At 43.7% G+C, this 17,854-nt stretch overlaps 1 protein-coding gene across 1 annotated transcript in view; it reads right to left on the reverse strand.

The window, feature by feature from the left end:
- Positions 1-1,276: 1,276 nt before the first annotated feature.
- Positions 1,277-17,854, reverse strand: part of Cul1 (cullin 1) — a 66,679-nt gene continuing 50,101 nt past the window's right edge. The window contains 14 exon segments of the mRNA XM_051174742.1: positions 1,277-1,783; positions 2,586-2,699; positions 3,401-3,506; positions 3,873-3,955; positions 4,033-4,080; positions 7,228-7,320; positions 8,341-8,472; positions 8,829-8,905; positions 10,092-10,209; positions 11,152-11,283; positions 11,836-11,884; positions 14,455-14,546; positions 14,548-14,562; positions 14,639-14,746. Of these exon segments, the coding sequence (XP_051030699.1) occupies positions 1,703-1,783; positions 2,586-2,699; positions 3,401-3,506; positions 3,873-3,955; positions 4,033-4,080; positions 7,228-7,320; positions 8,341-8,472; positions 8,829-8,905; positions 10,092-10,209; positions 11,152-11,283; positions 11,836-11,884; positions 14,455-14,546; positions 14,548-14,562; positions 14,639-14,746 (1,248 nt within the window). The 3' untranslated portion in view covers positions 1,277-1,702.

Below are 17,854 nucleotides of genomic sequence, written 5' to 3' on the forward strand. Positions count from 1 at the left end.
ACTTTAGGCACAGTTATTGTGGGCACGTAAGCATAGTGATTTATCCCAATACTTGAAGAGCTAAGTCAGGAAGGTTGGGAATTGGGGATACCCAAACCCAGCCCATGGTGTTTTTTACAACATGTTTGTCTCAAGACATAAAAATGAACTGTAAGAAGGACAAGCAAGCTGTAAGCATTATTCCATTTGCAAATTAGTAGGGGAGTTTTCACATCGTGTTGTGTCTGTGGAGCTCTGTGGCCCTTCAGAGGGGAGGTGGTGGGGTGTCTGGTTTATACACAGTCTTAGTAAGACTGCTTAAAAGTAGACATACCAAAAGGCATGGAGAGTTGGAGCATGCCTGTAATTCCCAGCACTAGGGAGGCAGAGGCAGTCTGAGGCCAGCCTGGGATGCCCAGTGATACACTATCTCAAAGAGAAGGGCTAAGGATACCGACATGGCTCAGTGGTAGAGCTAACCTAACATATGCAAGACTATGATAACAACAACTGTGACTTTCACCCCCAAAATGAACAGTGGCAGGCTATTCTGAGCTACTCGCTTAAAATTAATCATAGGAATGGCTCAGTGAAGGTGGCTAAGTATTTCTGCTTAAGAACCCTAAGGCACCCTTAGTATGAGCAGAATGAATAGGAGTGACAGTACCAAGACTGGCAGAAGAATCCCTCACCCGCATTGGCCAGGAAATGGAGATTGGTGACAAAGGTTCATGTCCCTGGAGGCCCGAGGGTGTGTGTGTGTGTGTGTGCACACGCGCATGTGAGAGGGGGGAGAGAAAGAGACTGGATCTGAGGAGGATGATAGCCTTGCAACCTGGCCTCCTTGGGGAAGCTATGAGGGACCTGAAATCAGAGCTGCTCAGTTCTTACACACAAGTGGCTGAGCATCCTGCTTTAATTTCAACTGCAGCCTCTTTACAGATTGGAACCACACCCAGTGAGAAGGCGCCACTGCCTGTCTCTAATCGATCTTAGTACTGTGGAGGTAGGAGCCCAGGAGTCCAGTTTCTGTGCCTGTCTGAGGATTCATTTAGTCCCTGCAGAGCAGCAGCAGCAATCTGGAGTCATAGCCCTCACTACACTGAGAAAGTCCCAGAAACAAGGGCCAGTACCCAAAACGATTAGGGGCCTTAAAAATTATGACCTTAAATTTTGATCCAAAGAATGTAGCTCTTTTGGATTCCAGGAAGACAATGGGAATATACACTTGCGCAATCATTAAATCTTTTATTTACATATAGAAATTAGTAAAACTTAAAACAAAACCAAATGCAACTTGTACAGAAATCCTTTAATTTTCTTTATTTTCACACATTAAAAAATGAAACACACTATACAAATGGTTTTCATAGCAGATTACACGTGGGTCCATTCAGACTCGCTCTTGTGCTGCCTCAGACAGCAGCGGTTAACCAGGGAGCCAATGTATTGATTTAAGTGCAGTAGCATGCAGCCTCAGCATGGAAGGTTCGGTTCCCCTCTGTCCGTAAGTTAGGGTAAATGGCATTGGCGTCTGTTTACAGACTGAAATGTGTCAGTCCTGAGCAGTCCGGCTGTAGCCTGAGACCAGGTGGTGAGAACTGTGGTCTCAGTTTTAAAAAGGGAGGTCCAAATGGTGGCAGGCTGGCTGCTATGAACTTGAGTTGTGTCCATTCTATTCATGAGAACTATTTGCTGTGGGTCACAGACCCTTTTAGAACGGTTAGGCCAAGTAACTGTACGTGTCCTTTTCACCATCGACTCGCTCCAAATATTCTTTTTCGATGAGAATATCAATGCATTTCTGGGCATTGTTTAGGAGAAAGAGGGAATGAAAGGGGGAAAGAAATATAAAGAACCATCAGGACAGAGGTCTGCGCCCTCATTTGGTCACCCTCCACTGAGCTCAGTAGGGAGCAAAGTCACCTGTCTGCTGAGCTGGAATGCCACTGCTCTCCCGAATGCAGTCCTTCAGTGACACCTGCTAAGGTGGTCGAGTACCCCCTCCTCCATCTGCCAGAGGCATTAAGTCACAAGGGCTGCTGCCTATCTAGGCCACAATCTCCTTTTCTAAGAAAGCCTGGATGCCTCACAGAAAGTGGGAAGCAGCTCCTGGAGGGACATGCAGGCCCTGTGCTAACAGGGCCCTCATAAACTGCGGGTCTCCTGACTGCTGCAGGCTCACTGTTCACAGCCACCCGGCAGGCAGTTCCAGAAAAGGAAAGACCTGCTGAGTTCTGTCAGCAGAAACTACGCAAATGAGATCGCCAGTGCCCTAGATACGGGCTAGTAGTTTATACAACACAATCCCTGAACAGCAGCAGAAATGATACGCATTTCCTAACAACCCAACCCAGGATGTCACCTGCACAGCAGGGAGCACTCTCTGTCCACTACTTCTACCAAGCAAAATCAGCTAACGCTGTATTATGGTTCACAGCTAATTGCCACATAAACATAGACGTGGGACGTCTTATTCCTTATCAGGGTGTCCATTTCAAGAAGAAAGATAGGCTGACTTTGTTGAAGTTTCTTGTCTAAGCAATTCTGTTGCTACATCTCTCCTAACATGAGAAGGGATAGGTACTGCTCTATAATTCCTGTACCTTTATCACTGGGACCCGAGGTTTGAACCTGGAGGACAGTTGAGTGAGGACTTCACCAAGTAACTGCTGGTGTTTCAGGACCTTCCTCATTTTCATGATTCTCACGATGGCCGCCTATGCAGTCAACAAAGAAAAACATGCACTCAGCACTTGAATAGCTTAACAGGAGTGTTAAAGGCAGCCTGTACAAGATCACTACAGCTCTACTTCCATGCATAGGGTAACAAGTATCCTACAGGTCAGAGGGCACAAGCAATCAGCTCTATCAAGGTTTCAATCCTAAGAGAACAAACTTTAAAATGTTTTAGCCAAGGGGCTAGAGCGATGGTTCAGTGGTTAAGAGAACTAGAAAACCCGGGCTTGGTTCCCAGGGCCTCCATGAGTAGCTTACGACAATCTAAGAGATCCAGTACCCTCTTCTGGCCTCTTGGGGCACCAGTCATGGACATGCCTTATATATATATATATAGGCAAAACGTGCTTTTAAAATAAACATAAGTCCTTAAAAAATGATTTGGCCAACTATAAAGCACCGAAGAGTAAAGGAAAGTTCTGTTGCTGAGGCTCAGACACTACCCGTCCTTACCCTTAACTCTATTCTTTCTTTCAATCTGCCATGTTTATCTGTTTCCCAGTATTTAGGCAAGAATATAAGACTATTTGCTTTGGGTACATAAAACATTTCACCCTCCGACACCAATGTCCATCTTTGGCCATCACTGAGCCCTGTGTTGTTCTGGCAGCACTTGCCAATCAAAGCACTTAGGAGGGTAACACAATTCTCTACGTGTACAGTACAGACATAGCTTCATCACCTGAATCAGCAGTTTGCGGTCTTCCTCTATATTTTTGTGTGTGGTCTCTTGTTCCTGCTTCTGTTCGGTTTTCATTGGTACATTGATATTAACCCTTAACTTCTTACTGTTAAGACAACAGAGGAAATGGTCACCACAAAGTATACTTCCTTGTTTTCAACACTGGGGCGGAAGGCGGCTCATGCAATGCTATGTAATTACCATGGGGCTGGGATGTGAAGTGACACCTGAGCCCTCACTTGTCAAGTATAACACCAAAACAATTTGACATAAAAGTCTAAACTTCTATACAAGTCACTCGAGAAGACTTATTTTCAACATCAAGAGAAAATCAAATAACACACAGGTAATCTGAGGGACTGGTAGGCAGTATCAGGCCCTCAGAGTTCAGTTTCCCTTGGCTTGTGCTGATCCTGAAGAATTCCCAGTGCCAGGAGATAAGACCAACAATTACGTATTAGATTTTTCTTACTTTTTATAACCAAGATATAACTTTATTAAGGTGTCTGGCTTCAATTCCACCTCATCCACATTTGCGTTTTCATCTTCCAATACCTAGAAGAAAGTAACTGTTACATGCACATCCCAGGAAAAGGCTCTCTTTTAGCTTAACACAAATTACACAAACATACCAGCAACTTTGATTTCAGTAAAATCTGTAGGACTTGTGCCAAAATGTCCTGCAATTAGAGAAAAAGATGGTGAACAAGAAGGAAGAACACTTCTTTTCAGCGGTTGTCCCAGAGATTCAGCTCACTGTCCCACAGGGACAGAAGCCACCCAGAGAAAGTGACACAGCTTGTTCTCACATTTTCTTTATGGCCGAAAGCACCCAATAACCAGAGGCAATAATACAGCTTCCTATGAACCCTGAACACAATGTGTGCCTGCTTCTTCAATTAAACCTATAGGAAATTACTCCTTTGTTGTTTGGATGTTTACAAGAAATGTCTATGGTGCTGGGGATCAAACCCAAGGCTCTGTGTATGCCAGGCAAGTGTTCTACCGCTAACCTACACCCCGAACATGCACATGAAGAACTTAGGGGCCCAACAGAACCGTGCTATACTGTACTCAAGAGCATGCTGGGGTCTATGGGCTTTAGTGAGCCCAGTGCATTACACAACCTCTCATCTGTAGGCAGTAGCCAGTCTGGTCATTTCCAGCACCTCCAGCCTCATGGGCACCAATGACCTCAGTTGGATTCTTAACCAACACTAGACAGAAATTCTGCCCTCTTCATAAAGGCACCCATGCTGGTCAGAGGCTATGCAGGTACCTTTGTCAGAGATGTGGCAGCCATGAGCTGGGGCCTGAAGGATGACAGTTCAAGTCCCCTAAGAGAATTCTAACACTAGAAAAGTAGAGAGACTGGTGTGGTCTTAAGAAGGCCATGTAGAGACCAGAGAGCCAGACAACAAAAAATAAAAGTAGCCTTCATCAAAATAAAAACTGTGCACATGGGTCTTGATACTGTAGCCATCGACAAGTACATGTATCAATTAAAAATAAAATGAGGGCTGGGACAATAGCTTTGCTGAGTGTTTGCCTAGCACATACAAGGCCCCGGGTTCAATCCCCAGCACTGCATAAACACAGCTGTGGCGGAGCATGCCAGGAATCTGGTACTCAAGGGTATTTGTGCAGAGGTAAAAGGACACCGAGTTCAAGAATGTTCTACCTAGTGAGTCTGAGGTCATCCTGGTCTACAGGAGCCCTGTCCCCAAAACCAAACCAAACCCCTGACAAATATTGTAAATCATGTATCTGACCCCCAGCAGCCATGTGGAAGGAAGCTTCTTGTCTGTAGTGCACGGCGTGGGCATTGGTGCGTCTCGTGCATCCACGACACTTACTGGCTGTGTAGCCTAACAAAATGAATAATTATGTAAAGATTCTTACAACCTGACAATGAAGACAACCAGACTACAACACTGAACAGGTATTTCTCCCAAGGAACACAAACAGTATAATCACCCAAAACATTCTCAATTCCACTACTGGTTAGGAAAATGCAAAACCATACTGAGATACTGCATGCTCATCAGGATATAGAAGAAAAAAGGAAAGCTAATGAGGGACTAGGAGCTCCATTGTACAGGAAGAACAAAGTGAAAAGCTGGAAAACAAAAACCATGGAATAGTGTGCCTATGTTCCAAAGCTAATACAAAGTGAGTACGTGACTGAGCCATGTCACACTAATAGCATGAGTAGTCATAATAACTAAAACTTTGTTCCGTTGATCTCCATAGGCAAACAATGGCATGTGTGTATGCTCCCCTCCCCAAACAATAAAAATAATTAAACAATGGCATGCGTGTATGCTCCCTCCCAAACAATAAAAACAATTAAAAATTAAAACAGTGGAGCTGAATAGATGATTCAGTGCCATACAGGCATGAGGACCATGTAAAAACTTAGTGGGCATAAGTGCATCCCTGAAGCTTACTGGCCTTGATGCCCAGCTGGATGAGTAAGATAGGACGGAAGGTATACAACAGCAACGCCTGACTCCAATGCATACAGGTGCACATGTACACACAAATGTGCACACACGCAAATGAATAAAGTACTGACACCTGCAAAACCTTGCAGACAGAATATATTAAGTGAAATAAGGCAGAAAGACACATCAACCCGCTTCCACTTCTATGCCGTGGCCTCTGAAGAGAGAGTCCACAGAGGTTGACGCAGGGCAAAGAGGGAAGGTGGTGTTGTTACTGCTAATGGTTGTGGGTCTACTCTCAAGAGATGGAAATGTTCTGGAACTGCATACCAGTAATGGCTATGTAAAATCGTTTCCTGACTAAATAAACACTTTAAATGGTCCACTTTATATCATATGAAACTTCATGCTATTTGAAAGATACTGCAGGACAATACAACTAATGGGAAGAATGGCAGAAAAAAATAACTCAAAATTTAATCAGAAAATTCTAGCAGGAAAAGAGGATAAGAGATGGTTAAATGAGAGAGAGAGTCAGATTTGAGGAACACCTGTACTTAGCACCCGAGATGGGGGCAGGGGGAGATAAAGAGTTTCAGGTCATCCTTGGCTAAAGAATGAGACATTTCATTGTCTCAAAGCAGAATAGGTTAAATGAATGCGAGGAATACATAGGCAGGCAGGCAGGCAGGCAGGGAGGCAGGCAGGGAGGCAGGCAGGCAGGCAGGCAGGCAGGCACGCACGCACACACACACAGAGAGAGAGAGAGAGAGAGAGAGAGAGAGAGAGAGAGAGAGAGAGAGAGAGAGAGAGACAGAGACACTGACTGGGTTTAAAAATAGAGAAATTTGTAACGGCTTTACAACGCTGGCATAAAAGCTTGTTGGGATTCAGCTGGAATTGACCACAACCATCATAAGTGCTAGCTACCATGTCTGCCTGAGTACCCATTACAAACTACAGTCAAAAAAATCATCACAATGACACATGGAGCTTAACAACCTGGATCTTAGTGCCACCAGCACCAGGAATGTGCTGGATGTCCCTCACACTATCTTGAGGTAAGTTAGGTTAACTTTTGGCCAAATGAACTCTGCCTATTATACACCCACACCCCCACATAAACCATGGGTATTCACTGGATTTGCTGCCACCAAAGGTATGTTAGAGGTCCCAGCGCAGAGCCCTCTGTGGATCTGGCATGATCTCTGCTGCCTGTGGTCAGACAAAGTTTACTGTTTGCAAGGGGGGGGGGGGGGGTCCTTTTGTTCTGTTTTTTTTTCATGCTGCAAACATCTACTGAGTCAAAGACACCCATGTCCTTTCCTCTTCCCCAACATCCTGACAAAGTACAAGGCGAGCGTGAAACAGTAGGGTTACCATTTTAATTTGAGTGCTGTCAGTCAACTGCTGCACAGTGTAGGCATCTTCTGTGTTGTACTGAAGCAGGATGGCCATCTGGAATGTGGAGGCCTTCAAGACCCCACAGAAAAAAGAGAAATGTGAAAATGAGAAATGGTCTTACAAGTACAACCTATTTTCACAAAATAGTCTTCCAACAGATGCAAAAAAGGGAGTAAAAAATGTCACAAGGCCAGGGTAATGTACTTTTTCCCTAAAGTCACTGTTGAAACACTGAAAAGACTCCGTTTTCTCCTGAAATGTGTCCTCTATACAAAGATAACTATATAAGCATCTCTACTCTCGTAAAAGTACACACCACATCAAAGACATTAGTCGTGAATTATATTTTTATACCCAGTAGAGCAAAAATGACTTTTTGGTACATAACCATGTATATATAATGCATGTGTGTTCAAGTTGATAGAGACCTCCAGACCAGTTATAATGGTTACCTGGTCTTAAGTACCTCATCGATGTCGGGGTTGAAAGGTTAAACTAGTGAGTACTTTGAGTCACCCATTCTAATGTTTAACACTAAAAGGTATTTGTAATTATTGTTACCAGCTCACAACTGAGACCATCTTACAATATGAAATAAGCATTACTTTTAACACACCAAGTACAGAAGTTAAAATAGAAAGACTCTAGACTGAAAGAAAATACCTTAACAGAAAATTAGGCCCTGCAACAAATAAGTCACAGAACAATGTCAGTTAAATGACCCCAGCTTTCTCATCTACAAGTGCAATCAGTGCCACAGCTGTCGTCATTCAGCACTCCACACTAAGGAGTCTCAGCAACGCGAGGCTGCAGAGAGCTGTGACTAGAATTAGACATGTGAGCTGTTAGCTCTTAAATCTGTCAACTGAGCGTGTCAGGCAAGGGGCATGCCAGACACCAACCAAAGAGCACTTCTGTGGCATTAGCAAAAACACTCTTGACTCAAAATGGAGGAGAAAACCGAGGTTCCAAGTAAGGAGGTGACGACCCCAGGCAAACATGAGTTCCGCTCACCTGACCACAAGCATGCGCCACCCCTACACTACTTTGTCAGAGACCTGCCCCCCCCAATTAAAAAGACAGCTTTACCTGCAGAGTGTATCTGTTTTTGAAGCAATTAGTGACTAGTTCCCCTTTGGACAGCTGATACAACCACGTCAGTTTTCTGCCGCTGTGACGGCTGGCGTAGAAGGCTGTAAACCGCTGATAACTGCGCTCCAGCTGGATGGAAGAACAGCGCTCTATCATAGATGGCTCTACATTGTACAGTCCACGTTTCTAAATAAAACTTCCTGCCAAGTTCTGAGAACAAAAGCAGTGCTTACAGAGACGTGAACGCAGCCGTTAGGCACCTGTAGGGCCCTGCGGAGCAGAACCAAAGTCTCCACTTGAGGCCCGGCAGGCCCAGAGTTCACCGTGCTTCCGCAATAAATCAACACTGCTGCAAGAGTGACCAGCCTTCCGCTACCCAACCCAGGCCCACCTCCTGCTCTCCATCGACACCGACAACCGACCGCCCAGCACACACTGTCCCTGCCCTCTCCACACAGCTCAGAGAGCAGGGAAACAACCCTTACCTCTGACGGCAAGGCAAACGTGCAAGACTGCTGAAAGGGCCAAGACCCAGAGCTGAGGACCTGGATACTGAAGTCCACTGGGGGTGGGAACACACTTAATTACTCTTACAAATGCAAAGATCCTATTTTCACATACACAGAAATGATCAACATTAAAGAAAAGGCATTGAGTCTTGCTTAAATATAAAATTAAGATTTCAACACAAAGAGTTTCACCTTATCTAATTAAAATTAGTAAAAATGGAAGCCTAACATGGTGGTGCACACTTGTGATCCCAACATCAGTCCCAGAGGACAATTCGTCCCAGGCTAGCAGGCTACACAGCCAGATGCTCTAAGTCAAAAATTCAGACTACAGGTTGCAGAACAGAAACCGCTTTCCTCTGGGACAACAGTTCTCCACTTTACTGTCAATGGAGAGTTCCAAGCTGGTCTGCCTTGTTCAATTTCTTTTTTTTTTTTTTTTCATATGAAGTTCAGCCTGCTCAAGCAGTATGTGGTAACCAGGAATAGTTTAGTTTAACAGATCCAAACACAAGGACATGGAAAGCTCAACAGCAAACAACTACCTCCATTACAGCTCATGCACCATTCACTACCGCGAAGACAAATAGTAGAGATCATGTATAACCTACACATTAGGATAATTTCATCTTCACAGACAACTTAGATTCTACTACCAAAACCATTAAGTTTAATGATGATAGAAGTTCTGGTTTGGGAAGAATAAAATTCTCCAATTTTCATCAAAAACATGAGAGAAGGAAAATAATCAGAAATGTATCCAAACTAAGGTTCGAAAGAAGACAAACCCACACATCAGAAAGGCGCAAGCTGGAACATGTGGTGATTGATATCTTGCTTGTACAAATAAAGCCTGAGGGTCAGAGAATGGAGCTCGCCACTAGCTAAGCACAGAGGTCTGGAGGTCTGTACAGACAGACAGGAAGTGAGATAGCTGGGCAGAAACAGGAAAATTCCTCTTTCGTCTGCTAAGACGGTAAGGAGGCAGGTGTGCCGTGACTCGCTCCTTCTCCCTGACCTCTAAGCATTTCCCTCTCTATTAGACTCCAGCTTTTTATTATCTAGACCAATTAAGAACTATGTTTACAGAAACATGTGACTTGGCCTGATCCCTCTGGTCCTGACACAGGCTACCATCCTACCATCCTGGGCGTTAGGAGTTCTGTCACCATCTACCACCCTTACTCCAAACTCTGTCACTTCTCTTCTCTGCAATGATTATGAGCACTCAATACTCACAGTCCAGTGGTTCTGAATTTGTTAGGTGCTTTTTGAACTGTTCGTTCAGATCTTTGCTTACACCAATGTCTTGAAACATTCGCTGAAGTTTGGAGGTGTACTCAAAACCGCAAGCTTGCTGAAATGAACCAAGGCAATTGTCTCATTAATTCGTATAGAAACACGAAATGTATACAACGTATATAAGGGAATTTTAGAGAAATCACAGTACAACATATCTTTGTTGTATGAACCAACTACTAGTAACAGTCATATCTTATGGTATAAATACATACTGATTAAAATTTGTATGCGATAAAATGATCATTAAAAATTGAACAATTAAGTTTTTAATATACAATAAGTATATCGCAGCATTTAAAACAAGGTGTTCCACCACTTCGGTAGATTACAATTAGGAAATGATTACAACCAGGTGTAGTGATACAAATCTATCTGAAAGCCCAGTGCTCAGGAAGCAGAGGTAATAGAATCACAATCTGAGGCTACCCTAGGCTGTCACAAGTATCCTTCAATCTACCTCCCCTCCATATCCCAAATAATCTGTTTATCCCTTAACCTACTGCCAAAGTGTCTCCTCCACAATGTGCCTGAAGCTTAAACCTCTAAGCTGGAGGAGTTAGGAGAATGTAGGGCTCTTATCATGGGGTTGGTGCCTCTCTAAGAGGATGCTCTCCAAAAGTACTCTGCCAAGTGGAGCAATCGACTTCGAGGAGGAGGAGTGCCCTCTTCAGGGATGGAGACTTAGTGTCTGTGCCTAAGTTACCTGGTCCATGGTGTTTCGTTTTTGACCGCTTGAGCTAAGAAGCTAAGAGTCCACCCAAAGTCAACGAGGCTGAGTGTGTGGGAGGGGGCGAGGATGAGGGTATGACGAGCCAGACCAAGCAGGACAGAAGGGCCCAAACAAGGTGGTAAAGGAGGGGAAAGCGCTACACGTGTGGCTGGGAAGCAGGGCTCTCAAGCACCAACTCCCCTGCCCGTCCGCCGACAGCGGGGACACTAGAAAGCACATCAGTAAAGGCTGAGGAGGAAGAGTTGGACTTCAGGAAAAGAGCAGCACCTTTAACTTGGAGATCATGCTGGCTTCAGCATCGTCGCTCGCACTGTTCTGGTGCACCAGTCTCTTAGCAAGCATCTTTGCATAGAACTTCTGAAACACATCTTTGTCCTCGATGTACTTGAAGACCACCATCTGACAAAGCCAGGAGAAACACACCTTGGTGAAGTAAACTCACAAGCTATCTCTGGCTACCACCAGGAGCCGAGGACTTACCTGAATAGACAGCATAAATTCACCCCAGAATGCTTAATAAGTACTGCCGTCCATTCCTTATATCCCATTTAATTAAACTAGACTTAGTAGCAAAAAGCTAAGTACTAGTGCTGGAGAGATGGCTCATTGGATTAGAATACTTGCTGTTCTTTCTAACAGAGGACCTGAATTCTATTCCTAGCACATGGTAGCTCACAACCACCTGTAACTCCAGTTTCAAAGGAACTGCCTGGACAACAGGTACACATGTGGTACATATACACACACATACAGGCAAAACGCTCATGCATATAGTAAAATAAACCAATCTTTGAAAAATTAAATGAAAAAAAAAACTGAGCAAAGTTCCAACACTAAACTAATAACAATTTTAGGAGTAAAACCATACACTCAAAATCAAATGCCCACTGCTTCGCACATTTCAGGCCCTATGTACTAGTGGGCAATGGGTGTGGCCAGGGAGCAGCTTACCACTTGATTGAGGGTGTCTTCTAGCTCTGCCTCTTCTGGGTTCTTGGAACTGAAATGGAACAGGGCAGTGTGTTTACAAACAAGCCAGCAGATGTGCACACAAACCATTCTGCCAAACTGGCAGGGCTACATGTGGTTTCAAGTATTAAATGTGGACCTGTCAGGTCAGCTGGTATGCAAGAGGAGGTCACTCTCCTTTCCTACCACAATTCGGCAAGTCTCACACTGTACCTGACCATGGAAGAGATTATAAAATAATCACAATATCTAAGATGAATATCAACAGAAGCTAATTACACTATTATAAAGTTTTAAGATAGTCCCTGTTAAATGGCCTAATAATTAAAGGTAATGAAAAGGTTTGAGCCACGGGTGAGGTGTGCTTTCATCTGTGCTTGTATCTTTAAAACAATTGATTAATTTAGTCTATGGATAGAATTAAGCAAAGGCCAACTAAGGGTAAATTGGCTTTAAAAAAAAATTTGTAGAAGGATCCTGTGTAAAATGTACGAGTTTACCTCAACCCAGACAACTAAGGAATGCATAGAGCAGAACAGAACACCAGTTGGTTATCTAATACCAAATGTTCAGCCCTGAAATCATATACATACTCCTAACATTATACAGATTGAGCAGGCTGTATCTATGTACTTAGGAATACACATACACATTACTACCACCACCAAACAACAATTAAAGAAAAAAGGAGCCACGATTTGAAATTGGGTGGGTAGGGAGTATAACAAGAGAGGGAGCTGAGGAGGAGGAAAGGTAAGAAATTGTATTATAATCCCCCCCCCAAAAAAAAACCCCACCAACAAAAAACCCAACTCAAACAAAAAAAGAGCTGGTCAAACAATCTCTAAAACTGTTGTGATCTGTTACTGTTCTGAGACATCCCGTGCTACCGCCCAACTCCTGGAAATCTTCCTGCCTCAGGATGAATGCTGGAAACACAGGTATGCACCATCATATCCATTATGAAAAAGTGTTTCATAAGAGAGTTGGCTCAGAAGATCTGGCCCTGTCCTTCCAAGGCCAGGTAGCTTATCTCTCCTCATTGCTCAATGCCAACTAGCCTCTGCTCACCAACACACACTTGCTAAAGTAGCAATCTGGAATGTCTCCACCATTCAATTTTAATAGCCGTGACTAATAAACTATAGACAATTATGGGCACACAATTGTTCTGTCACACAAACTGAAGGCCTTATGGAGCAACTGTGAATTAAAGTCACTTAATCATCGGCAATGGCCTGAGAAGCAGTACCAAATCCTAAGAGGCACCAAGTGTAAACTCCTTTTTCCAAACCAGCAAGATAGCACAGTGAAAGGCACTTGTGGCCAAGCCTGCTGATCAGAGTTTGATGCCAGTATTTCACATGGTAGGAGGGAGCTGATTCCTGCAATTGTCCTCTGACCTCCACAAATGTGTGTCACATAGCCCCCAAAATAAATAAAACATAATACAAAATTTAAAGTCCTTTACTCCTTATTGGAAAGAATACGTTTAGTGCATCTGATTAGAATAAATAACTGACTAGAATAAATAATGTATCAGACCAGCATGACAATACACAGAAAAATAATAAAATATTCAAGTTCCCACTGGCTCCGGGAGGATGGGCTTTCTGGTAAAGCAAAGAGAAACAGCTATTTAAAAACAGAGGTAGCAAGTGACCCTTACTCAACGTTTGCCCCATGTACCAAACAGAGGACCTTTCTCCGAGCATAGTGAGCGGTGTCAGGTGTGCTACTGTGGAGCCACCACCTTAGTCTGAGGATGCTGCACAGCCTACCTTCTGTCCAGTTATTCTCCAGTTCACTGATGACATGGATTTGTTAACTTAAATTAGTGTGTGCATGCGTGTGTGCATGCGTGCATGTGCGTGTACCTGGTTGTGGGTAATGAGCATCATATGCACATGGGAGTCTATGGAGGCCAAAGAGGGCATCACATTCACTGGAACTAGAAGTATGCGTGTTTGTGAGCTGTGCTGTGTAGATACTAAGAACTGAATCCATCTCTCTGGTCCTGATAGTGCAAGACTGTCACTATTCACACTGGCACTTGTGGGTGCTCGCTTAGCCTTACAGAGCTTTTAGGCACTAGGGGTCTGTGCCCCTGCACAGCCTTTGGTGATGTGTCATGTGGGACTGAGGCAAACCCTGAACATTTCTGGACAACAGAAACTGACAGGGAGAGATGCCGAGAACCACGACATGCGCAAGCAGTAGACACACCACAGCAGGAAGCCACGCCTGGCCATCCCTCGCCACCCTTGAACAGGCAAGAGAGTCACGAAGTGTCAGGCGAGATACAAGGTGACTGAAAAGTGAATACATAGCACCAACAAATGGCCAGATGAAAACAAAATTTAAAGTATGCAGATAGCTGTGCTACACAGCAGCTCTGTCAAAAGCTAAGTTTATAAAGCATCACATAGCCATCTCATAGTATTCAGTCTTCTGAAAGCTGTTCTGAAAGCCAGTGGGAGCTGATGCGGGTATCAACAAACGCGATGAGACAAGAATAAATGTAATGTAAATACCGATCCCCTGTATAGAAACTGAGGGTTAAATCGGGTGCTAGGGAAAACCACAAAACAAAGGTGGTACCTTTTCTTCAACAAGGAGTCACAGTACCGAGCAAGCAGCTCAGGAGATTTACTGGATGACTGGGCCATTTTGGTAACTGCATTGTTGTTTATGGAAGCGACCACAAGCCTGTTATACAAAAGACAGTTAGAGAAAAGGTGTCCTGTTCATACATACTAAACAGACAACACAGTGACATGTTTACCTTATCAAGTGCAGCCACGAAGCCAGCATCATTGTTGAATGCTGACATCACCAGGGCATTGTATTTTTTATGAACATCCAGAACTGTCTGCACATACATTTTCGGGTCCTTATGTGGAGGAAAAACCAGAAACAAACAAGAATTAAAGAGCATATTCTTCTGCTGCTATAAAACAGTCTACAAGTTTTAACTACAGCTTCAAAGAAGATAACATGATCAGAAATACTTTTGGTTCCACCACTGAAACACAGTACACTGTGTTTACATGTAAAACAAAGTAATTCTCCAGATTAAAAGTTAAGTACCTTGCCGGGTGTTGGTGGCCTATGCCTTTAATTCCAGCACTCAGGAGGAAGAGGCAATTGGATCTCTCTGAGTTCGAGGCCAGCCTGGTCTAAAGAGCAAGTTCCAGGACAGGCTCCAAAGCAATACAGACAGAAAAGCCAATGAATGAATGAATAAATAAATAAATAAAAATAAAAGTACCTTAAAAAAAAAAAAAAAAACCTGGAAGGTATCATGAAAGAATTTATGTTTCAAAATGGCAGCAGGTCTAAACATAGTTAGGGGAATCCACAATGGCAACTATGTGGCCAAGGCCAGGTGCAAGCACTGGGAACTTGGGGGTGGGCAACAGGAACTCTTCCTACAAAAGAACATGTCCCATGCTAAAGGAGACAGACCACACTGGTGGAAGATGGGGAATCACACAATACCAAGTAGCTGAACGGCAGTCATTGTTTGCCAGCCAAGGACCCATGGTATGAGGTAGGTACCATTTTTAAATGTCCATTTTAGATGATTGAGCTAAGTTAGTTACACTTCTTACTAAAGTAAGTGGCAGCAGAGCCAAGCAAGGAATCAGGTAGATGACTCCTGAGCCGGACATGTTCTCTTCTCTTCAGCTTTGAGACTGGAAAGGCCCAGCTGATAAAGACACAGCAGAAAGGCTCTTGACCAGCCCTTCATAACCCAGGAGATACGGGTGCACAGAAGTGAGGTATTCTGGCAGTGCCTCCAAAGTCCTGATGTGCCATTTCACTGTTGATAGCTTTGACAATATTTCTCTACGTAGCCCAGGCTGATCATAAACGTGTGATCTTGTTGCTTTCCCCTGCAGAAATTACAGGTGTACCACTCTGTGTCCAGACCCCAGTTCCTGACACATTACTTTGCATGATTCAGGAATGAGAAAACAGAATCCCTTGAATACTAATTACTTAGAATTTTTGGTAAGATTTGTTTTAATAATGGGTAAAAAACAGAATCCTATCATGCAATTATTCTCTATAAGTTGCTGGTGTGTATTGTTTAAAAATATGATAAATGCAAAATTATCATGAAAAAATATATGGTGATGATATAATTTTGTCATTAAAGCCCATATTACTTTGGTGGATTCAGGTTTTACAATGCTTTCTGATCTCACATTAAATTACTACACAATGTTCATATACTCTTTTTTTACAGTTAGTTTCCATGGCCACTGGTTTTTACAAAGAACTCTAAACTACAGTGAGCATCCAACTACAGGAAAATTAAGTAGCCAGTGCTGGACCACTCAGAGCCCACACAGAGGATAACATCTCTTCAAAGAACAAATTGAATACCAAAATTGCCAATTTAAAGACTCAAGATTGCTTATAAAAAACCTGCTACTCTGGGGACTACCACTCACAGGAGTCATACAAGGTATATTATGTATAAAAACATTCTAGAACTTATGAGAGTGACTCAAGCTTAGCTGTGGAGGGGCAGTAAACTCATTTATTGAGCCGGTAGGTGATGAGCCTGCAAAGTCCCTTCCCATGTGCTCTCATCTCACCTCTCAGTGTGGCCTGTGCACTGATGTGAGCCTTCACCTGCAGGCTCCAGCTCCCTGCCGTGATTCTGGGACGTCAGTAATGACTCTACATTTACTGTTATGTGCTAGGAGAATGAAAACCCTTCTATGGCTTTTTCATTGTTTTAGTTTTTCCCTCAGACTCAGGATTTGGAAACATTTTTTTTTTTTAGTAAATGCTCAGAAGAAATCCCCATATGAGATGCAAAGCTTTGCAAAGAATAAAGCAGCCTGCAGATCGATTCTAAAGTCTTCATATAAGAGAAGACCCAGCAGAGTTTGGCTGAGGTTGTAGAATTGATAGCAGCCCACAGAAAGATGTTCCAAAAGAGCAGGCCCAGGAAAAGTAACTTTTAAAAATGTCATTATTACCATGTACACATGACATGCTTGAGGATGAGGGAGGGGAGGGGCCACAGCACTAGTGAGCTCAGGTGACAACTTTCTGGGGACAGGGTTTTCCTTCTACTGTGAACCCTAGAGATCAAACTCAGGTTATCAGGCCCGGCCTCCTTCTCATCAAGCCCTTGTGTAATGAGACATCCACCTGCCTGCACCTGATGCACTGACCACGCCCACTGGGGCAGGGAACAGGTGCGGACATGACTTGTGGGGTCTAGGTCTGGGGTCTCGGACCCTAGTCACTCTCTTAATTCCTGATTGGAGACAGAGAGCATCCAGGGTCATCCTTGGGGCGGGAACTCACAGTGGTCATCTGTTTCTGCTGTAAGTGATTTCTCCCAGAAAAAAACATCAATCAGCCTACATTGTGTCCCAGAATCTTATTTCCCATGCAACACCTCTGCACCAGCCCTGGTTTTTGTTTTGTTTTGTTTTGCTTTCTGAGGCAGGGTCCCACAATCCAGGCTAGTCTCTTGGCCTTGGGTCTGATCTTCCTGCCTCTGCCTCCTGAGTGGCTGAGTTACAGGGATGTGCCACCATGCCTGGTTTTGAGGAAACATTTAGGTTTAAAACAAAATGAACATAATAGTTAAAGTCTGATTCATATACATAACAGTACATGAGAGATTTCTTTTTCATATAAGAAACAACTCCTCTCCATCCACAAGGGATTGTATTCATGATTCTAAAAGCTGCAATGATACCCATGACTGACACATCTAATATCTACACCAAAGTCCCCACCAAGCCCGCACAATCTGCCCTTCAGAGGCCAAGTGACTCTATATTTCGTATGCTACAATGACTGACTGCCCTCCCCAGCTGTTACTCCATCTTAGCTGTCACAAAGTCTACTGCTTTTCCTACAGCCACTCCTATCAGTTTCAATCACCTTCTACACGGAGCAATGTTCTGTCAAGTACATGGTTATGATTAATATTAATGCTCTGAGCAGCTTCCCTTGTGCCCTG

The sequence above is a fragment of the Phodopus roborovskii genome, unplaced genomic scaffold (assembly GCF_943737965.1).
Source record: "Phodopus roborovskii unplaced genomic scaffold, PHOROB, whole genome shotgun sequence".
NCBI classification, from domain to species: domain Eukaryota; kingdom Metazoa; phylum Chordata; class Mammalia; order Rodentia; family Cricetidae; genus Phodopus; species Phodopus roborovskii.